Consider the following 22,508-nt stretch of genomic DNA (forward strand, 5'->3'; position numbering starts at 1 on the left):
GATCTCCATTCAATAGTAAGACAAAAGGGATAGCTGTACTCATAAATAAGAAAAAATTATTGTTGCATTTGCACTCGGTCTTGGTATCGCTGTCATCGCGCCGAGAAACATGACCGAGCAGTCTTCCAGCGCTGCACCTCACGTTCTTTCTTAGTATCTCTCACCCGCAAAGAACAACCACGGACTAAACTGGGTCTTGAGACTTTCGCTACCCAAAGGCATAACTCTTACTGAACCAAATCTTTGAATATTTGGATAGAAGCCTTGTCCAAATTCCCGACTATATTTAAATGTTGATTTAGAGGCCGCTAATTGGCTCGGCATAAGGGCGGGTCGTTGGAGATCCAATCAGAACATGTGCCGCTGCTGAGACATTCACTTGTGGGGGGTACTTGGTATAGCCCTGAGAGCTGACAGTATCTGCGAGGACATAGTGAGTCCATCTCCAGCCGTCGAAAAGGCGCGCCTCATTCAACGCCTACTACGCTTTCTCAATCATATTCTTGAAAGCTCTGGACATCAAACCAACATGGATAATGCCCACGATCAGTCGTCACGCCCTCTCTCATTCGAGTTGGAGAGTAACCACCACTCACTTCGCCAGCTAACGCCTCCCATTGTAGGCTTCTCCGCGAAAGCAGCATGAGGAATTACTGGCTAAATTCCAATCTAGGCCAGTTCATATTCGTTCAACGAGAATGAAGATGCCTCCCACTCGCTGCTACCTGCGCCATTTGACAACCATCATCCTTCCACCAGCTCACAATGGCCTCCTGTTATCATGCAGCATAATCCTTACGAAGATCCGCACCGGCAAAGTGAATCCGAAGTGACCAGTCAGACATCCTGGTAGCGACGACAGACTACGAAATCGAGCTCAGGCTTGCGTCGCTACCCAACTCGCAGGATCAATCTAGTTCAGGGATCCGTTCTTAGTGTTGACTATCCTGTTCCTAGCGCCATTCGCAATTCGGTTGAAGCAAAATACCGCGACTCAAGTGAGGCTACAGCTGAGGAATTCACTCACCTACGATGTAAACCAAGGGGACCTGCTCATTCGAATTCCAGCTGACCCTGTATCCTAGACACGGCTACAACTTGCGACCCCGATGATTTCAATTTACGCAATGGCTATAATTTGCGGGCCGCCATGTTCAATCGACATACCGAGATTCTGATCGCAATCACCTATTATAACGAGGATAAAGTTCTTACTTCTCGGACTCTCCACGGAGTCATGCAGAATATTCGAGATATCGTCAATTTAAAGAAGACTCAATATTGGGACAAGGGAGGACCTGCCTGGCAAAAGATTGTTGTCTGTCTTGTGTTCGATGGTATTGGTCCTTGCGATAAGAACACTCTTGATGTCTTGGCCACGGTCGGCATATATCAGGATGGAATCATGAAACATGATGTCGATGGGAAGGAGACAGTGGCTCATATCGTATTGTACCCTCCTCTACCGACATAAAAGACATGTTCAAAGGCTGACTAAAGTCATTGACATAGTTCGAATATACCACACAGCTATCGATAACCCCTTCCCAGCAGCTAGTCCGCCCGCAGAGCGACAGTCCTGAGAACCTGCCGCCCGTACAGATGATCTTTTGTTTGAAGCAAAAGAATAGCAAGAAGATCAACTCACATCGTTGGTTATTCAATGCATTTGGAAGGATTTTAAACCCGGAAGTCTGTATATTGATTGACGCAGGAACGAAGCCGGGTCACAAATCCCTTCTTGCGCTCTGGGAGGCGTTCTACAACAACAAGAATCTGGGAGGCGCCTGTGGCGAAATCCATGCTCTACTCGGCCCACGATGGGAAAAGCTAGTCAATCCCTTGGTAGCTGCGCAGAACTTCGAGTACAAGATATCCAACATATTGGACAAACCTTTAGAGAGTGCCTTTGGGTACGTCAGTGTTCTCCCGGGAGCATTTTCTGCCTACCGCTATCGTGCTATCATGGGTCGACCGTTAGAACAGTATTTCCATGGCGACCATACTTTATCAAAGAAACTTGGCAAAAAGGGGATAGAAGGCATGAATATCTTTAAGAAAAACATGTTTCTTGCTGAGGACCATATCCTGTGCTTTGAGCTCGTAGCAAAAGCGGGATACAAATGGACGCTCAGTTATGTGAAGGCCTCGAAGGGAGAGACAGATGTTCCAGAAGGTAAGATGTTCCACCCTTAACTTTAACCCATATAAGCTAATGCAAGCAACACAGCACCTCCAGAGTTTCTTAGTCAAAGGCGCCGATGGTTGAATGGATCCTTCGCAGCCAGCCTCTATTCGGTCATGCACTTCAGCCGCATCTACAAAAGTGGCCATAACATACTCCGGCTAATTTTCCTGCATGTGCAGCTCGTCTATAACATCTGTCAACTTACTATGACTTGGTTCTCTCTCGGTACGTCTTCTGCATATAGCTAAGCGATTGGCGCTAATCAAGACAGCTTCCTACTGGCTTACTACTTCGGTCATCATGAACATCGTTGGAACTCCAAGTGCGACGAATAAAAACAAGGGATGGCCATTTGGAAACGATGCATCACCTGTCGTCAATAATATCATCAAGGCTTTATATCTGGCATTCTTAATGCAGCAGTTCTTCCTTGCGCTAGGAAATCGACCTAAAGGGTAAGTGCTCCGGGCCTGCCATGTAGTTCCTAGACTAACAACAAATTGCAGGTCCCAAACTTCCTATATTCTAACCTTTCTCTACTTCGCTATTGTTCAACTTTACATCCTCGTACTATCATTTTATCTTGTAGCCCAGGCATTCGCCGGCGGCAATATAGATCTCGATTTCGATAATGGGGCTGGAGGATTCGTGGGTTCTTTTTTCACTTCGACTACAGGTCTAGTGTTGATCGCGCTGGTCTCAACGTACGGTACTTACATCATAGCGAGCATACTCTATTGCGATCCTTGGCATCTTCTGACATCATCCTGGGCGTATTTTCTCGGGATGCCTTCGACAATCAATGTTCTTAACGTCTACGCGTTCTGCAACTGGCATGATGTCTCGTGGGGGACGAAAGGCTCAGATGACACGGCCTCCCTTCCATCCGCCAAGACGAAGAAATCAGAAACGCAGAAAAGCTTCGTCGAGGAGGTTGACAAACCACAGGCCGATATCGATATCGACTTCGAGTTAACTGTCCGACGCGCCCTTTCACCCTGGCAGGAACCGATGGAGAAAAAGGAGGTGCAGTTGGAGGACTCATACAAAACCTTCCGAGCCAATCTGGTGCTACTGTGGACGTTATGCAATGGCTTACTGGCATTGCTGATCAACAACGATAGTGTGAGGAATCTATGCTTGACGGTATGTTCATTCCAACTATTCTTAGGCCACGGAAGTTTGCTGACAATGTGCCTCCAGACCACGTCGACGGATCGTACGGCTTGGTATTTCAAGGTTATCCTATGGGCTACGTCGGGCCTATCTGTCTTTAGATTTCTGGGTGCTCTTTGGTTTTTGGGAAAGACGGGGATATTGTGTTGTTTCTCCCGGCGCTAGCCAACATATTAAACAGTACTTTATGCTCTATTTTCTGGCCCCAATAATTGGTATTAGTATACCCGCGACGTAGTTCTCTAATATTCACTCTGTGTGGTTGTCTTCGCCCTATTATCCAGCGTAGCAGTAAGACCACTAGATATCCACTTGGCCTCTACAAGAATGCAGAGGATTTTTCACTCAATTTCTTGGCATTCGGGATCCGTGGAACCCGCCCCTATCGAGCTTGACTTTTGCACACAGCGGAAATCACTCCTTACGACAAATAAAGCAACCCAGTTGGCTGAACAGCGAAAGTTAAAACCAGAAACCGGTAAAGGTTAAGAATAGTATTCTTTAATATACTTGTCCTCTATTGGTGAGCCCTATTCGTAGAGTGGCGCAGTGGTGCCCTTCGCCATGTTCCTGGCCTTGGCAACTTATTTTTGTCGCCTTCTTGGCTCGAGCGAGCGCTTCCGCCCGCACTCGTGGCTTGAGATGGCGGTTGGGTCGTAATTTATAATTGTCACCGGAGAGGCCTTGAATACGATACTTGATAGTGGAACGGTGACTACGTTCATCTCTCACAATGCTGCGGCGTCGTGTGGTGTGTAACCCCTCTTTAAGATTATAATAGACTTCGTCTAACTTATATCCTACAGTGTGATGCATGCCATGCGCGGAAGGTACAAATTAAGATGCCTTTTCCTCTCCACAGCTGAACAGTCTTAGTAACATGTTATCAGGTTCGGTGCGATAAGGAAGACCCATGCGGAAACTGCCAGGATCAAATGACCGCTTGCACTCGAACCCGAGGCATGAAACGGCTTCCCAAGCGAGAGGCCGGTCAAAGGCGAACCAGAGAGATCAGCAGTCCAAGGAATGGGGCTCTTGTTGCCCAGTCATCGATTGCAGGCCGACGCTCAAGACAAGACTCTGCCGAACTGTCAAGTGAGGGTTTCATGTTCAATGACCTCTCACCTCACATGCACCATGATGTCTTGAATATGCTTGATGACAGATATTCTGCGTTCCTCGGTAGAACTGACATGGACCACGAATTGCCTGGCTGGATGTCCCTCGTTCCTCTCACGGACTCCCAGATGATCAAACCACCCCAATCAGGACAATCGATGGATATAATTCGTGACAGGCACCAGACTCTTGAGTTTGCTCTGTTTATTGCAAGCCAACTGCTAGGTGGCAATAATCAATGTACAGGTATGCTGTTTGAGGAAACTATAAATGAGGACTTGCGCAAATTTCCCTCCATCGAGCTGTTGTATTGGATGCTGAACGGTGTGTATGATATCCATCTTCTCTCGCCGAATACAGCTCTTACTTATCTTCCAAATTCTCCAGACATCGGAACCAACAAGTTTGGATCCTACGTCAAGGACTATTTCAGACATATCAGCAAAGAAACCCTCAAGCATATGGGGCTTTCCATTCTGTTGGGCACTGCTACACCACCCGAGGCCTTGCTGTATACTGTCTGTGTCAATTCGGTGGCCTACAAGTTCCTCAATACAATAGCTTCCATTGAGAGAGATGGTCTCTTGGCTCAGGGTCTGCGAAATAGCGCCTTACTCTACCGTGAGACTGCTCAACGATGCTTGAGAAGGATACCCCTCTTTACGGAGTCTTCGCTTTCCTTGCTACAGACTATATTATGTGGAGTAAGCCGCTTCTAATCATATTTGCATCATCGTTTCTTACATATCATGCCAGATATTTCTATACCAAGGCTCAGGTGACGCTTGCACCTGCCAGGAGTTGACCAAAACTGCATGCAGAGTATGCATGGATATCGGTCTTTATCCTGGTGCAATTGACCTGCACGATTCGAGTGAAGAGGAATATTACTGCTTCATGTGGTGCTACATCCTGGACAGGAACTACGCATGGAAACTTGGCAGACCGAGGATGCTAACAGTGGAATCTGATCTGAGGGTGGACCCTGTGACATCGAAAGCTACCATTTCAACGCTCATTCTAATATACTTGAAATTAGCCAAGGTTCAGGACACGATGATACCCTTCCTGGTCAACTGTTCCATAGGAGATAACACAGTCTTCCGGTCTTTTACTAGTATAGGCGCGCAGCTTCTGCGGGACATGGATGCTATCCGCAGAACTATTGATCAGGTAGATCATCCAGCTTTCCTAATATATTCTTCGAATCCCCATAATAACTGATAAACGTGACGCCAGATCGATACTCCATCTCCAAGCTGGACTGGCCTAGACATCAACAGCGAAATAGCAACCCTCAATTTGTCCTACCACTGCATAATGACCAGCATCCTATACCTCCACCAAATCGCCCCGGGACAAGCCGCCATAGAAACGTGCCTCACATCAGCACGGCAGGAATTACAGGCCCTAATAACAATCTGCGAGTCCAGTGACACACAGAAAACGGTTGCTTATCTACATTGGTTAGTTCCCGCCCCTAAGTTCAAAACAGCATGTATAGAACAGTGCTAATTTATATTCATCCAACGACAACAGGACCCTCCTATACTACCCCATCACGGCATGCTTTGCACTATTCTGCAACGCCGTAGCAACATGTCATAACGGCGATTTCCAGATCCTCAAGGCTGTAGCGAATTGTCTCGCGCACAGTGGGACAATGAGTCAGCCTATCGCCACGATGCAAAATCTTTTTCAACAGTTTGTGGCACTGTCGAAATGCTTCTTTGCTGATGAGAGCTTGAGTTTGGATATCCCGGATGGGAGTATGAGTGCATTGCAGTCGCAGATGCAGTTGGGATTTCAACCGCTGGACGGTGGAATGCCTGACTACTCTCAGGTTCGGTTACAGTCGCCTTCCGGGTTTGGTTCCTCGTTTACCCATGGAGCTTTACTAGGATCTATTGGCGAGGTTGTTGACAGTGTTGAGCTTTCATCGCCTTTACATACATTACAAGGCCATGATGACCTCTATGACAATTTCCTGATTTCCGACCAACAGGGGTCTGGGTAGGGTCTAATTCTGTACACTTGTGGCTCTTGCAGCGGTATGGTCATTCTGGGGATTGAGTCATTTTTCCAGGGTATTGTATTTATACACATGCTCAATTGATTATTTGTACTAGCGATCTATGGGAGGTTCGTATATCAGGCACCACTGGAGCAACTGGCCTTGGAATAAATCGTATTGGGGCTTATATGGTACACTTTTGGTTGTACCCAAACATCGAACCCTAAGGCTTAGTTTGGATTGGGAACACACATGCATGTTACTAATGAGAATTTTTCCTACACTACGTCCATCTTTCAAGAGAAACCACCGCCCAGCAAAGTGACAGTCGAGAAGCGATAAACTCTTAGATGTGGTAGGCATGTGTCAATTCGTGCTGGCGGATCATAAAGGCCCGATGAAAAGCCCCGAAAAGTAGGTGCCGGGTGTACAAGGACGTACATGCGCAAGTTGACTCTGTCCACTCATAAGGGCGTTCAGGTGCCTTTGCAAGCTGACTTTACTGATCCAGAAAGTAACCAGGAACCTGGCAGTTGAACCTTCTGAATTCCCAGCGCAATCAGGCTCGCAATCGTGATAAATTATTATGGATTGTACTTCTCTTTTTGCCATCAACCCAAACAAGGCTTGTTTCGCTATATTCTGCGGTCCTCCCTTGACCGAGGTATTGATGTGCAGGATCAGATTTCAATTCTCGAATTATTCCACACCTTATCGTTCTAAAATATGATCACTCAGTCGCTAGTCAGCCGTTCTCCGGTTTCGTCACATCTGGACTCCTATGGTTAGTTGTACCTGACCTCGGATGGAGTGTCTAACGCAGTATCTGTGTGCCACGCTTGAAGTCTATTGCACTTTAAGATTCCAGATTCTAGAATGCGAACAAGTCTCAGATATCTCCGATGTTTGTGAAGATATCCCACTCTCATATTCTAGTGGATATCGATGGTCGTTTCGCTGCTCAACCAGCTTATAATGCTGGATGGACGTTTCGCAAGGTCGAATCGGCTCCCACCAATGATCTGGGTGTGTGGATATATACTGCATCATGCATATGCAAATTTAGACCCATGTTCTTCTGGTCTGGTTATTATACGGCGACTTTCTTGCCGGGGAGTTAGCAGAACCGGAGTTTTTGCTCCCCAATACTCGAAACTGGATAGCTAACGTATATGATCAACATTGTATGGTGAGAATATTAGCAATGCACCTGTAGAATATATTGTGGGTTTCAGCAGATTTCGCCGCCTGGGCATCCTACGCCGCGAGTACAGCTCAGTCACATGGCCATAAACAATGGAAGCGAGCACGTGGTGGAGGCCTCCGCGATCCACATCGAGGATGTCGGGGAACAACCTCATCCCGAGCAACCTCCCACCACGCCATGGAGTCAGATCGGCGAACTTCCAAGCGGCCCCCTACCACCCATTGCCATTGTGGGCATGGGAATGAGGTTCCCTGGTAACATCCGAACTACAGAGGAATTTTGGTCGCTGCTAGTGGAGAAAAGAAGCGCCCTAGGCGAAGTCCCTCCATGCAGGTACCATGGAGACTCGTTCTATCACCCCACCAGACCTCATGAAATCAAAACTAAACATGGGTACTTCTTGCAGGAAGAGTATCTTGGCAAGGTTGACAAGGACTTTGTCGGAAAACCTTCAGAAGCTGGAAGCTTGGATCCTCAACAACGACTTCTCCTCGAGGTTGTGTGGGAGTGTATGGAGAATGCCGGCCAGATAGACTGGAGAGGCCGCGACATCGGCTGTTTTGTAGGTAGTTTTGGAGAGGACTGGCTCGAAATTACCAGCAAAGATACTCAGTACATCGACCGGTTCAGAGCCATGGGGACGGGCGACTTTGCGTTTGCCAACCGAATATCATTCGAATTTGACCTCAAAGGCCCGAGGTACGTTGAATCCACTGGTTTTCCCTCCGAGTGTATCCAACTCTACATCTTTCCCTCTCGTCTAACTTACCACGCGTGAATAGTATCACATATAAAACGGCATGCTCATCTTCTCTGGTCGCATTACACCAAGCTTGTCAGGCAATATACTCTGGCGACTGCTCCGCGGCTATTGTCGGTGGCAGCAGTATTATATTCTCTCCTACAATGTCTGTAACAATGTCCGATAATCTGATCCTGGCTCCCGATGGCAAATGCAAAACCTTCGATGCCTCAGCAGACGGATACGGGCGCGGAGAAGGGATCAATGCCATATTCATTAAGCCGTTGGAAGCTGCCATACAGGACGGTGATCCCATCAGGGCAATTGTTCGCTCGACAGCAACCAACAGTGATGGAAAGACTCCGAACATTTCAACACCGGACCGGGAAAGCCAAGAGACTCTTATCCGCAAAGCATACAGCAGGGCGGGGATCAGCGACCCTTGTCAGACGGCATTGTTCGAGTGCCATGGAACGGGAACAACTATAGGTGACGTGACAGAAACTCAGGCTGTGACTAGCATTTTCGGAGAGAAAGGGATATTTATCGGTGCGGTACGTTCTCTTTACATAGGCCTACATTGACTTGCATCAACTAATGTGCGAAAAGGTAAAACCGAACGTTGGCCACATGGAAGGCGCATCTGGCTTGACCAGTGTGATCAAAGCCGTCCTTTCCTTAGAACATAGACAGATTCCCCCAAATATATATTTTGAGACCCCTCACCCACAGAGTAAGTTTCTTGAAATTGAGTATCTATGTCAGTCTCCCAAACTAACCCACGTAGTTCCATTTCAGGAGGGCAAATTAGAGGTACCAATAGACACATTACCATGGCCGGAGGACAAAGAGGCGAGAGTGAGTGTGAACAGCTTTGGGATCGGAGGAGCAAATGCGCATGTAAGTCTCCTTAAACAAGCCCTTACACCCTCTGCGCGACGGTGCTCTGATGTGATACCAGGTTATACTAGACGCGTTTCAACCGCGCGACACAATCTTGGCACCAAGAAAACAACCAAATCAGATACTAGCTTTATCTGCATGGGGAGCAAATGCCCTAAATAAGAAAATTGAACAACTCCAATCATACATCGGCCAACACCCTCATAAGTTGGGTGACGTTGCCTTCACATTTGGTTCTAGGAGGGATCATCTATCTCATCGTGCTTTTGTGGTTACAGACGGCGATTCAATAAATGCCGATGCGTTTCAAAGGAGACATTTACCCGAGCTGCAAGCATCGGAGTTGATATTCGCCTTCACCGGCCAAGGTGCACAGTGGTCTGGAATGGCTAGGGGCCTCATTGAAGCATATCCCCAATTCTCCAGTGATTTACAGATAATGGATAATACCCTTAAAGGCCTTCCAATCCCGCCAAGGTGGCTCTTACATGGTACTTTCTCTTCTCTTTCACCAACCACAAACATGACAATGTGCTAATAGACTAAAGATACCTTAATGAACGGCGACCAAACTACAATGGACCGCGCTCAGTGTTCCCAACCGCTCTGCACCGCCATTCAGTTGGCTATGGTCAATATTCTCGCGTCATGCAATATACACCCATCCAAAGTGATTGGTCATTCTAGTGGGGAGATTGCTGCTGCATATGCATCGGGGGCCATCTCTATGGAGACAGCTATAACTTTAGCATACTATCGTGGTGAAGTATCTTCTCGGTCCGAGGGGAAGGGGGCCATGATGGCAGTCGGTATGAACCCAAAACAAGTCAGTTCCTATATTACAGGTGGTGTCGTTGTCGCCTGCTATAATAGCCCTGAAAGTGTAACTTTATCGGGAGACAAGGCATCGCTGGAAGACGTGGCATCAAGAATACGCAGCGACACACCGGACATACTAATGAAAATGCTCCCCGTCCAAGTTGCCTATCACTCTAGTAAGTCGCACTGTCTCGATTCGAGGATCAACATTAACACTTGATAGGCCACATGATGTTCGCAGCAGCCCACTATGAGAAACTAATCCGTCCCTACGTGTCCTGTAGGCCGAAGTTGGCAGCTCAAATGTTTTCGACCATGACTGGGCAAGAAATCCAGAATACAAGCCAGCTGGATGCAGCTTACTGGAGGGCGAACCTGGAATCACCAGTCCAGTTCACTGCTGCCATGGGTGCAGCGCTGAAGTCGGCGTCTGAACTACTGCAGCCCCTTGTCCTAGAGATTGGGCCACACTCAGCACTTTCGGGACCTATCCGTCAGATCTCCAAGGATGTGGAAACAACGAACACCTACTGTCCGACCTTAATGCGAGGGGAGGGCTCCACTTCCACCTTTCTGGAAGCAGTGGGTCAGGCGTATCTTCACGGCTCACGGGTTCGTTTTGCGGCCGTCAACGGCTCTGGCACCTGTTTAAACGACCTTTCACCATATCCCTGGCAATACGACGACTTAGGCTGGTCCGAAAGTCGACCTCCTCGACAGTGGCGTTTGCGCCAATTCCCACATCATGAATTGCTTGGTTCACGCACCTTGGAATCGGGTGAATTAGAGCCTTGTTGGAGAAACATTCTCCGCCTGGATGAGATTCCATGGATTTGGGACCACAATGTTGGCGGCCAAATAGTGTTTCCTTGTGCTGGCTACATAGCCATGGTGGCCGAAGCCGCCAGACAACTCACCGGTTCGGATACGATCTTATTGCAAAACATATTGATCAGGAATGCCTTGCTTTTGGAGCCGAGTCTTGAATACGAGCTTCTAACAAGCATGCGACCAGTCACAGTAAATGACCTAGTGGAATCCTCATGGTACGACTTCACGGTTAGTTCGTATGATGGTAACTCGTGGAAAAAGCACTGCTCTGGCCAAGTTAAGTCTGGTACACTGAGCGATCCACCGCCGCCGACAAGGGCCGCTGTATTCCCAAGACCTCTCTCGTCGCCTTATTTATATCGACAGCTGAAGAAGGCGGGATTGAAATACGGGACTTCCTTCCAAGGTCTGCATGACATTACAGCTAGCCCTTCATCTTATGAAGCCGCGGCGACTGTTGAAGACGATCCAAGCCTGCATAGTGGTCGCTATCTTATTCATCCTACCGCCATCGACCAGTGCTTGCAATTACACTGTGTTGCGGCATGTCGCGGTATTGCACCAGGGGCTGGTGTAGTAGGTGTTCCCTCGTATATTGGTGAGGTGTACCTAACGCACAGTAGCGAGACCATGTCATTGGTGGTCAGTCCTACATCGTCTGGGCCTATGTCTGGTAGATTAGGAGGGGATTCCCGCCTGATACGCAGTGATAGCAGCATCGCCCTATTCATGAGGGACGCCCGTTTCTTTGCGCTAGAAAGTGAAGGAGCGATCGTACGTGAAGAGCCTTTTCTCTGCTCTCACATGGACTACAAACCAGAGATCCGTCTCAATCGTACAAAACGCTCAATCAGGCGCGCTGGTGTGGATACAGGACTAGAAACAACAGCTAGGCTTGCTGTTTTGGCAATTTTAGATTTTGACGTTCTGGTTCGTAATCTAACACCAACCGTGCCTCATATGACAAAGTATCAGCAGTGGATTCAGTCCGAGGCTCTTCGGATAAGAACGGAAGACTATCACAGCATTGAAGAGGCACGGAAATGGGCACTAATGAGCCCTGGCGAACGCCTCAGTCTATGGAAAGGCCTACTTGACAAGGTTCCTGATCTGAGACTGTCGGGGTTCTTTGCGGATGCGCGATACTGTCTTGAATCAGAGATGGAGTCCCTGATGGTCGGGAAACAATCAGCGGCACAGTTACTGGCTCCGCGTGACTCGTGGAAAGACATATATGCCTACGCAGTGGATATTTTCAATTGGGATCGACTTTTCCGCCTCGTCGCACATTCCAGTCCTCAGCTGCGAATCCTCGAAATTGGCGTTGGAACGGGATCCGCCACGGTGGCTGCTCTAAGAGCTCTAGTCGATGCCAGTGGAGAACGATCCTTCGCCAGATATGTTGTGACAGATGTCACTCCTGGATTTCTAATACCCTTGCAGGAGAAATATGGAAATCAATTAGAGTACGCGGTCCTTGATATATCGCTGTCGCCTGCAGAGCAGGGTTTTGAAGTTGGAGGATTCGATCTGGTTATCGCATCCAACGTAATACACGCTACACCGAGTTTGAATAAGACTCTTATAAATGTGAAGACACTACTGAGGCCTGGTGGCTGGTTTGTTCTCCATGAGCTGTCTGCTGGTACGATGAATGCAACCCTATCCCAAGCATCTGCTAATCTCAGTGGCCAGACGTACCTTATATTGACTGGGTTATGGTATGTATACTCTGTTTCATTCTTTTTACACGGCGCTGGAGTCTGTTCTAAGTGGGAATGATTGACTTCTCCAACAGGGCACTCTCCCTGGATGGTGGTTAGGGGATTCAGACCAGCGTGTCGATCGACCTTATGTCAAGGTAGACCGGTGGAACGACGAACTCATCAAGGCAGGCTTCCTGGAAATGGAAGACTTCGTAGATGACGAAGACTTTCCATTCCAAATGTCTGCCACCATGATAGCAAGGAACGCGCTGTCCAAGCCGTCGATGTCTGTAATCAGCCTTCTCGGAACGCTTCAAACTCAAAAGCACCCATGGGCAGCGGTCATTGAAAAGAAGCTTTCAAATTATGGGCATACTGTGGAATGGTGTATATTCGGCGAAGATGTTGAAAAAAGTGTTGTTATTTCACTTCTTGATCTTGATGGTCCTTTCCTTTACGACTTGTCAGGAGAGTCTTTCTCGAACCTTAGGAGTTATCTCTCTATTGCCCGCCGGACACTCTGGGTCACCCAGCTTTCTCAAAAGACGTGCTCTGATCCTCGCTATGGACTTATACAGGGATTTGGACGTACCATCCGAGCTGAGACCGGCATGGATTTCAGGACCCTTGAGATTGACGATTTTATTGATACTACCGCGGACCTTCTAGTCCGCGTGCTTAACGAGTTTCTCGATGAGAAGGCCAATCCGTCTGGCAGGGATTATGAATACACCATTGAAGACAGCATTGTATATACAACAAGGTGCAACGGCTTATCAAAAGAGAGGCAGCTGGAAGTTGAAGGCAACTGTGGACCCCTCCGCCTCCATCCTGGAGTACGCGGTGTCTTAGATACGCTTCAGTGGGTAGAGGAAGAACGACAGATGAGCCTGAAGCAGAATGAGGTCGAAGTGGAGATGAGGTTTCTTAGCTTGAATTTCAAGGATCTCATGTTTGCCTTGGGCCTACTCGTGACCGATCTTCCTTTGGGTCTAGAAGGCAGCGGTGTTGTCCGCAGAGTAGGATCGGAAGTGGTTGACTTGCACGCGGGAGACGCCGTGATCGTGATTCAGCAGGGCACATTCAAGACTCAATTGATTACGCAGGAAACAAATTGCATGCGTATTCCAGACGACATATCGCTCGAGCAGGCCTCTGCGATGCCCTGTGTCTACGCAACGGCGATCTACTCCCTTTTGACGATAGGAAATCTGAACAAAGGACAGGTGAGATGATTGTGAATACATTGAGAAGCAGGTTTCCTAATGTTCGATTCGCAGACTGTGCTCATTCATTCAGCTTGCGGTGGTGTCGGGTTGGCAGCGATCGACATATGCCGCATGGTTGGTGCTGAGGTATGTCTCCTTCCCCGTCAATAGACCAATGCTCATCCATATGTAGATCTATGCCACTGTCAGCAGTGAAGAAAAGATCCAGTTCCTCATTAAAAACTTTAATATTTCACGAGATCGAATATTCGATTCTCGAAGTGTCTCATTTCGCAGTGGTGTCCTGGCTGCTACAAACGGACGTGGTGTAGACCTTGTCCTGAACTCACTGGCAGGCGAACTTCTGCATGCATCTTGGGACTGCGTGGCCCCAATGGGCAAGATGATTGAGATTGGTAAGCGTGACATGCTGGAGCATGGAAAGCTGGAGATGGTGCACTTTGCAAATAACCGCTCGTTCTTTGGTGTTGACTTGAGTGAGATGCTCGATGACTACCCAGATCTTGTTCGGGGGTATGTTTCTAATTCCATACTGACACTAGTCATGGACCCTGGGTGCTAATGTTCCACAGGTCGATCAATGAGATGTTTACCTACTGTCAAGAAGGGCGTTTACAGGCGCAATTGTTTCCACGGATGTTCGAGGCAGACGATATCGCAAGTGCATTCCGACATATGCAGACAGGCCGGCACATTGGTAAGATAGTTGTGAAGATGCCAGAAGTGCCTCACAGTCTCAAATACAAGCCAATCGAAAAGAGATACATCTTTTCTCCTACAAAGTCGTACCTGCTCGTTGGTGGATTTGGCGGCATCGGTCGAGTACTAGCGACATGGATGGTTACCAACGGCGCCAGACATCTGGTCATAATGTCACGATCAGCAGGTCAATCCGAGTCTGATCAAGCCTACGTCAAGGAGCTAGAGAGCCAGGGCTGCACAGTGGCCGTAGTCCACGGCAGTGTCGAAGACGCAGATAGCGTCGAGCAAGCAGTGTCTGCCAGTGAGCACGAACTCGCAGGAGTCGTCAATCTCTCCTTAGTACTACAGGTAAACCTCCCAACTTACCAATTTATCCCGGAAAGCGTGCTGAATCTGCCCAACTGCAAAAGGATGAGCTTTTTGCGAACATGTCGTACGCGCAATGGATCGCACCCCAAGGCCCGAAGATCCGTGGCACATGGAACCTACACAACGTCTGTTCCGGAAAACAGCTCGACTTCTTCGTCCTCTTCAGCTCCGTCGTAGGAACATCCGGCAACCCAGGCCAATCTAACTACGGCGCCGCGAACACCTTCGTCGACGCTTTCGTAACCTACCGCCGCTCGCTAGGCCTTCCAGCAACCCGCGTCACCCTCGGCGCGGTTGAAGAAGTCGGAAACTTCAGTCGCAACACACGCCTAGTCGAGCTCTTCCAAACACAGTCCCGCTTCTCCCTCTCAGAGCAAGAAGTCATCGACGCATTCCGTCTCGCCCTACCACACACCAACACCACCACCGACCCTCCCACCCTCATCTCCTCCCCACTAGACATAATGGTTGGCGTAACCTCCTTCCTCAACCCGGACCAAATGGAAACCAACAACAGCAAAGCCTCATTCGAGCAAGACGTGCGCTTCAACATCCCATCCCTAATGCGAACCAGCAAAGCCGAAGCGCACAATCAAGAAGCCGACGTTCTCCTCCGCCTCTTCGAAGCCATCGCCAACAACCCTTCCTTCCTAAACGACCCGAAATGCGAGAGCACCATTATCCGCGAACTCGGGAAACGCGTCGGCAATTTCTCGGCGCAGGCCGGACTCGACGAGAAGCAGATTGCCAGTTTCCCCATCGACTCGCTCATGGGACTGGAAGTTAAGTATTGGATTCGACGTAGTTTGGATCTGGAGACGTCTGTTCTTGAGATCTCGCAGGCGAAGACTGTAGCTGGTGTGGCGGCGCTGGTTATGAAGGGGCTACGGACGAAGTATGGGATTAGTGCTGAGGATGCAGTTGCTGATAGTGGAACCGGCTAGACCGCTCCAACAATGTTAGGCAGGCAGGCAAGCTGGGTGGGAGGACAAAAGGCGGTGGGTGGGTTAAGGTGGTGTGGTGTGGTGCTTGTGGGGCCATGGGGCAGTTGTTTTCAGAATGTGGGGCCAATTTGCTGTTTGTTTGTTTTGTTTGGCTTTGGAAGGGAAGAGAAGCGCTCACTCAACAAGTACACGGTCGCTGAGTGTGGTCTGATTTCTTGCTGTCTTATCCCTTACTTGCTTACTCACTTACTCCCTCGTTTGGAATAGTTTCGTTTGAAAGAAATGAGATTGCTTTGTTCTACTGAAATGCTTCTCAGGTCTCTATTCGGTACACAAATCCCCGTCTAATATGGTTGGCGTAGATGCGACCGGTCCACGCATCGGTCAGGTGACTTTCCAAAGCGGCCATTTGTGTTTCTGTGTTCCTTTATCCCCAACCCAACCAAGGATCACATCAATGTAGACTTTTGTGAAACTTTTGGCAATGTTTACTATGGATGTAGAAAATATATGTTAATGGTTATGTGTGCTTACATGTGCAAAATGAATAAAAGAGTAGAGATCTGGTTCAGTACTATCAGACAATCCTTTCCTCAACCCGTCTATATCCTACTATATATCTTCGCCGAGTACTCAGCGGTAGTATCACCGTAAAGATAACCCAACATCATCTGCACAGCGCCCCTTAATTGATCCTCGTTCGCACAAGATGCGAACACAGTTCGGTCCATCCGCACAATGATATATTTCCCTTGTACTTTATTTCCTAAAAGGAAAGGGTCGTAATCCGAGGGCCTGGGACGATCGCTACACAACGGAGATTTGGCAAATTCGTCTGCGGTAGCGACGCGGAAGATGTTTCTTCCTTTAGATGAGCTCGTTGGGTCAATATCACCGTTTTCCAGAATAAAGGGGATGTCGGTTGCACTGAACTCGCCACGGGACCAATTTTCTATTCCCTCGAGGGCGTGCTTGATAGCTGGGATCTCAGATGAGTCCTGCACGTATACAAATAAGCGGAAGAGAGAGGTGGTATTATCTGAACCGTAAATTGCGTCGTCTGTGAAAAGTATCTCATCGTCCTCTGTTCGACGACAATATATTTGCGGAAGATATAGACCACCGTTTAGATCTGGGATAAAAGGCATTCCGCTGGAATGTTTGTATCGGAATATCGCAGCATTTCTGCGACCGTGCTGTAATTGTCGTCTCCAGCTGGGAAAGAACTGGAGGAACCAGATGTACCAGTCTCGGAGAAAGATCTTCAGCGGATGAGTTTCGCATACCATAACTCCATTCGCGACCGTTGTTGCTAGCGAAAGCTTGAGCTGTTGCTTACGTTCCTCATACCAAGCCTTTAGGACATCATGATGAGATTTCTGATTAGAGTGGTAGCGACAGAGCATAGCTAGGCGCCAGGAGAGTGATATTGCGTCGCGGAAACCGGAGACAATACCCTGCCCGCCAACTGCAATGGTTGTAAGTGCATGCCTGACGGGGAGCAATGACGTGACTTACAGGGCGGAAACACGTGAGCTGCGTCGCCACACAGTATCACTCGATCCTTCGCCCATATGTTGCAGGTCCGCGACGAAAATGTGAACGGGCGACAGCGGAGTACTTCGATGCAATCTTCAGGAAACTGTACGTCTCCAGCGAGCCTGCGCGGTCAGCTATTGTCTCCGGGCAATAGGAAGATAGACATACTGGTATCGACTGCCCCTGTGTGTGATGTAGGGATAAACAACGCGTCGCATTTCTTCTGGACTAGCCATCACATATCCATCTTCGCCTTTGTGGATGATATACTCGAACCGCCACAGTCTGTCAGCTGGGAGGCCAAAGCGCCCAGCAACAGCTGGTCTGTCCGGATTGCAAAGAAATCGAAACTCGGGCGGAAAGAATAGGTCATACACCTGCTCTGGTGAGTAACCTCGCTTCCACAGTGGGAAGCTGGGATGCGACTGGGGTGTTGGTAAGGTGATTCGCCAGTTCAATGCTACCCAAGTTTCCTCATAGAAGGCTCTATTGTCTTGTCAGCAACGGAAATTCCCAGAAGAGTTGGTTAACTGACTCATGGAATTTCTCTAAGATGACGCCTCGCGGTTCCAGATATTGCTTGCGCGTGTAACCTGTCTTCCCGTCCGCGCCCACGAAGAATCTTGCTCGAAGACTGTGCTCTTCTCCGGCCGCGGTACGGTATGTACAATAAGTCCAGTCTTCGTCTTCTTCCAGACGAATGACAGTCGCGTTGCATCGTAAGGAGCAATGGGATGAAGGCATGCAGTCCCTGATGTGGCTCTCGAGGACGGGTTGTTTATGGCCTATGAAGCCGACATGGCCTGTCGCTCCTGCGATCTTCACATCGTCAGTGGGTACACATCAAAGAGAGTTGATAGAGCCCACTATGTTGTAGTCCATTGCCAGAATCGGAGCTTTGTGCATATCGCTATCGGTCCCACTGACGAAATTGAATCTTCCCATGGCTGATTGATCGGCTTGTTAGTCTCCCGAGTATGGTGGCGGTAGGGAGACTCACAGGTGCCTATCTTGGTATAGATAGAGTCGTACAGACCCAGGCCCTGTAGGTAACGAATTCCATCGTCATCCAAGGCTATCCCACGCGGATCAGTGGTGATTGTCGGCTCCTTCTCCAGTACCACATTGTGGACACCGGCGCGACCGAGATAAGCGGATAACAGGGCGCCCGTAGGACCACATCCACATATAACGACATCAGTCGTTTCCCAGTCTTTCTGATTCATTATGCTTAAGTATTTGTCTGCGTCAGGTCTCACCGTGGATCAAAATAAAGCTGTTGACCAGGGATTGATAAAGCCGTGGCAAGGGGTGGAGGCCGCTTATGGGGGAGGAACAGGCGGCGCCGGCGGGACCTGGCGCTGAAGGTCAACCTGCATGACCTGTTGTTGTACACCGTAGGGGAGGAAGCAATAAGCCACAAATAGGCTGCTTTGGAACCCTTGTGCCATGTTGGCATAAATGTTGATCTCCCGAGATTTCGTTGGGGGGAAGAAGAGGAGAGGATGAGGGGAAAGCCGTAAAGCCGGTGGGACCAGCGGGACGCCGAGGGGAACCTCAGGCAGCAGCTTGTGCCTGCGTTGATCACGAGTACTCGACTAGTTAGAAGACTCCAACCCCCCAACATCACTAGCAGTGGGTGATAATGGTCCCTCCCCACCCCCAGACACTCCAGCCATGCTTTTCATGCTAGACGTGGGACAACCGATCGATAACGAGTGAAATTTGGTTCACAATTGGCTGCCAACATGCCCCCAAGTCGACCTCGCAACAGAAAGCAACGGAGCTGTCCTTGGTGCTTCCAGTCCTTCGCCAAGGAGGATCATCTCTCGCGCCATATCAGAACCCACACAAAGGAGAGACCGTTTCTTTGTTCTGTTTGTGGTAAACCTTTCAGTCGCCAGTATGCTATCATCAGTATTGGGCAATAGCTCTTAGACTGACGATCTAGTGACTCCCTTCTGCGACATGCACGTAATCACGGACAGGATAGTCCCCAGCAGCCCAGGCTTCCGGAGCAGCCAACGCCTGCCCGAAATCCCAAAGTTGATAATACCCTCTGTGCCGCGCCCAGGTTAGATGAAGGCATTGCTTTGGATCCACTGCGAACGCCGCCTATATTATTAGATACGCCGCCATCGTCATCGTTTGACCATCCAGAACCCGGAAATGTAACTACGTTTCCTTTTTCTTCAAGTGCTGAAAAAGGCGAGTATCTTACGATGCTAGAAGCCAACGGAAATAGCTCGACAGTTGACAAGGCATACGAACGGGTTTCACAGCAGCCGGGGCCGGCAGCCAGCTCTCCCAGTGGCTGTCCAAGTTCCCTAAGTCCACCGGACAATGCATTGAATGAGAACTTACAGTGCCAGGCCTATGATTGGACACTTGAGAGCATGACGCAGATTCCCACTTGGCTCGCTACTGATGACTTTGATATCAATGCATTGAATGCTGCCATTATTGCATCAACCAACCTACCAGCGTTGTTGCAGAACTCGGCAACCATGGGCCCGATAAGCGACCCGCTCCTGCAGACAGGTGAAAGTCTACCAAATGGCACTGAGAAATTCGAAGACATAGTTTGTCGTCACTGGTTCACGCACCCCGAGGCGCCAGGTACAGAGCATGGATTGCCAGATCGAGAATCACGAGCAAACGTTGATGAGCCATACCGACAAGGTTTGACTGAGCGTCTACAATATCGCGTTCCAACAGATCCCTTGCCATCGACGGACTTCCTAGTATGTGCTTGATGACATATTCCTCTGCGTAACTGACATTTCCAGAATATGTGCATACAAATGTACTTTGCTAAATTCCATCCCATATTTCCCGTAGTCCATGCGCCAACATTCCGACCTTCAACTGCAAACGCTTTGCTGTTGCTTTCAATTTGCTCAATCGGTAGTCTGTTTCTAGGCTCCAGACATGGTATTTCTTGTGGCACCAGGATTTTTGAAACACTCAACAAAGCTATACTAGCATCCGTAAGTTAGGTTGTTCCTTAGTGAAAGGGAAGTGCCTTGTATTAATGTTCCTAGTGGGAAACATACATTGGAAAAGGAGAGCCTGAAGTACGGTCCATGTCTCAGGCGGGTTTGATAGGCCAGGTGTTTGGTTATTTGAGCGGAGTAAGTATGTCAACATCAACCAATGGGTCTTATCGTCTGACATAGAGAAGAAGCGTAGACATCTCCTGCTGATTCAGGTTTTTCATAATACCATAATTACGGTATGCTTGCCCTGTGGTAGACTTTCGAAAATCTAATTTAGCCAGTGGGTCCGGAGAATTCGGGTGCTTCGCAGTCACCAGTCAACATGCGAGATTGAAAGAGAGGAAATCGAACGCGACCCAGAGGGAGCGTGGACTAAATGGGTTGCCAAAGAAGAGCAACGCCGGTTAGACTACCCAAGCATTCACCGAGTACCGACTGACCGTGTCTAGCCTCGTAGCAGGTTTGGCCATACTGGATAGCGAGTTTGCGGATTTGTTTCTTTCACAACCCTACATGAGACGCCCGTCGCTGAGGTCCTCTATCTCTGACGATGAAATCTGGACCGCGCCAACAGCAGCAGACTGGAGTCGTAGTTTAACCCGACAACTAAGTTCCCATGTTCGTTCGGACTCGATGGCCAAACAAAACAGCTTTAAAGAATACTTTGCCCTGGAGGAGATTGCAGGATCTGTATGTGATGCCCGTATGTCTGATGATTACTCCGCATTACCTTCACAGCAAAGTGTGCTCGAGAAGTTCTACTGCAATAATATTACCCAGAGAAGCTCTTCCGTTGGCCCTAATAACTTCTGCCTAAGAGCGCTGTGGCACGTCACATTTCTCTCCTCCCTGGTGGATTTTGATCGCTTGGAACTTGCAGTTGGGCGTGAGGGGCATGAAGAGTCACAGAGGCACGTGTATTACGCTCGAGCCTGGGCAAATTCGCGAGATGGCTGCCGGTGCGTTGTCCATGCAGTCCTGATCTTCCGCTGCCTGGAGAGTATGCCTATAGCGAAGGAGCCACCAATCCACGCGCCTCGGTCTCTACATCGAGCTATATTGGTACTCTATTGCTATCTTCAATTCAAGGATATAGCCGATCACACAGATGTCACACAGAATGCCTTCGACTTTCCAGAACTCAATCACGCGGGGATTTTTTGTGAAAGGATACTCGCGGAGGTCAATTGTCCCGGAATGTGGGGGCCAAAGCCCATGCATTCCAGCATGCTGTGTCATTTTATTGAACTATTGAGACGTCTTGGGCACTGGGGCCTGGCGCGACAACAGGCTGCGATGTGGGAAGTTGTCGTGTATGGAATGTCGCCAAAATAGGATCTGAATGAGACATGAACTCGCTGTTAGCTGGCTATGGCATCGATGCATGCGAACTTTAGGCGCCTAAAGAAGCTCGCAAGTCTGAGTCGGTCGCTGTTATTGGATTTACGACGAGCCTAAAAGTGACCGACAAGGCTGAGCTCTTTATCCCTCACTCCACAGCGTCACAATTTGCTAATCACCAACTTCATTCACGCGAGTGGCAAAACGAGGGATTTTAAGACATTAGGAAAGAGCTCTCCTGGCACAACCTTTATGGATCAAAGCCTGGGGTGCATACCGGAATCTTCTGTTGCCGATCTCGTACGGAAGGTGTCTCCTAGCTAGCTTACTGGACCATCATCCGGGGATCCAGGCATCCGGCGTCGTTCGACCTCACCCCTGAGGTCTGTGCATGATGCTGTGTGGCGTTGAGGTCAAAGGCACCCCTAGCGGCTAGCCAACACGGCAGCCTACGAATCCAGATCCCGGCTGGTATGGTATGAGATTTGTCTCAAAGGATTAACGAGGGCTTAGCTAAATCTGGGGAGCCAGTCAGCGGGGCGGAAATTGAATTGTTGGATGATTAATTAGCCCGGGGTCTGGTCAGTCGATCGAGCCCGGCATCCGAGTGGTGTGCCGGATCAGACCATCCGGATAGTACCCACCAGGGCTGGAAGTCACCAACAGTACTCAGAGTACAT

General features: G+C 49.0%; 5 protein-coding genes across 5 annotated transcripts; 4 read left to right on the plus strand and 1 right to left on the minus strand.

Annotated features, from left to right (window-relative positions):
* Positions 1 to 529: 529 nt before the first annotated feature.
* Positions 530 to 3,623, plus strand: BO87DRAFT_419109 (uncharacterized protein; the record flags this gene model as incomplete). The annotated part of the gene is made up of 9 exons (XM_025626920.1): positions 530 to 619; positions 674 to 849; positions 907 to 1,034; positions 1,086 to 1,447; positions 1,513 to 2,176; positions 2,213 to 2,413; positions 2,460 to 2,643; positions 2,695 to 3,334; positions 3,392 to 3,623. 9 exons carry the CDS (start codon positions 530 to 532, stop codon positions 3,527 to 3,529), a joined length of 2,583 nt encoding a protein of 860 aa, XP_025475655.1. The 3' UTR covers positions 3,530 to 3,623.
* Positions 3,624 to 4,470: 847 nt separating this feature from the next.
* Positions 4,471 to 6,500, plus strand: BO87DRAFT_400638 (transcription factor domain-containing protein; the record flags this gene model as incomplete). Its single annotated transcript, XM_025625542.1, has 5 exons — positions 4,471 to 4,807; positions 4,871 to 5,187; positions 5,240 to 5,656; positions 5,723 to 5,949; positions 6,023 to 6,500. 5 exons carry the CDS (start codon positions 4,471 to 4,473, stop codon positions 6,498 to 6,500), a joined length of 1,776 nt encoding a protein of 591 aa, XP_025475656.1.
* A 1,280-nt stretch (positions 6,501 to 7,780) lies between these two features.
* BO87DRAFT_462449 (fatty acid synthase S-acetyltransferase) lies at positions 7,781 to 15,995 on the plus strand (the record flags this gene model as incomplete). The annotated part of the gene is made up of 13 exons (XM_025629162.1): positions 7,781 to 8,403; positions 8,487 to 9,000; positions 9,056 to 9,179; positions 9,234 to 9,346; positions 9,408 to 9,840; positions 9,898 to 10,344; positions 10,392 to 12,644; positions 12,695 to 12,720; positions 12,798 to 13,931; positions 13,986 to 14,060; positions 14,107 to 14,447; positions 14,507 to 14,984; positions 15,047 to 15,995. The coding sequence occupies 13 exons, from the start codon at positions 7,781 to 7,783 to the stop codon at positions 15,947 to 15,949; spliced, it is 7,464 nt and encodes a 2,487-aa protein (XP_025475657.1). The 3' UTR covers positions 15,950 to 15,995.
* A 480-nt stretch (positions 15,996 to 16,475) lies between these two features.
* BO87DRAFT_343228 (putative monooxygenase) lies at positions 16,476 to 18,962 on the minus strand. The gene is made up of 6 exons (XM_025620772.1): positions 18,489 to 18,962; positions 18,356 to 18,435; positions 18,024 to 18,307; positions 17,657 to 17,974; positions 17,468 to 17,610; positions 16,476 to 17,417 (listed from the first exon to the last, which is right to left on the minus strand). The coding sequence occupies exons 1-6, from the start codon at positions 18,712 to 18,714 to the stop codon at positions 16,552 to 16,554; spliced, it is 1,917 nt and encodes a 638-aa protein (XP_025475658.1). The 5' UTR covers positions 18,715 to 18,962; the 3' UTR covers positions 16,476 to 16,551.
* A 274-nt stretch (positions 18,963 to 19,236) lies between these two features.
* BO87DRAFT_445614 (uncharacterized protein) lies at positions 19,237 to 22,233 on the plus strand (the record flags this gene model as incomplete). Its single annotated transcript, XM_025628172.1, has 7 exons — positions 19,237 to 19,391; positions 19,440 to 20,232; positions 20,278 to 20,478; positions 20,533 to 20,622; positions 20,673 to 20,723; positions 20,769 to 20,890; positions 20,937 to 22,233. 7 exons carry the CDS (start codon positions 19,237 to 19,239, stop codon positions 21,820 to 21,822), a joined length of 2,298 nt encoding a protein of 765 aa, XP_025475659.1. The 3' UTR covers positions 21,823 to 22,233.
* Positions 22,234 to 22,508: the final 275 nt, after the last annotated feature.

The sequence above is a fragment of the Aspergillus neoniger genome, assembly GCF_003184625.1.
Source record: "Aspergillus neoniger CBS 115656 unplaced genomic scaffold BO87scaffold_39, whole genome shotgun sequence".
NCBI lineage: Eukaryota > Fungi > Ascomycota > Eurotiomycetes > Eurotiales > Aspergillaceae > Aspergillus > Aspergillus neoniger.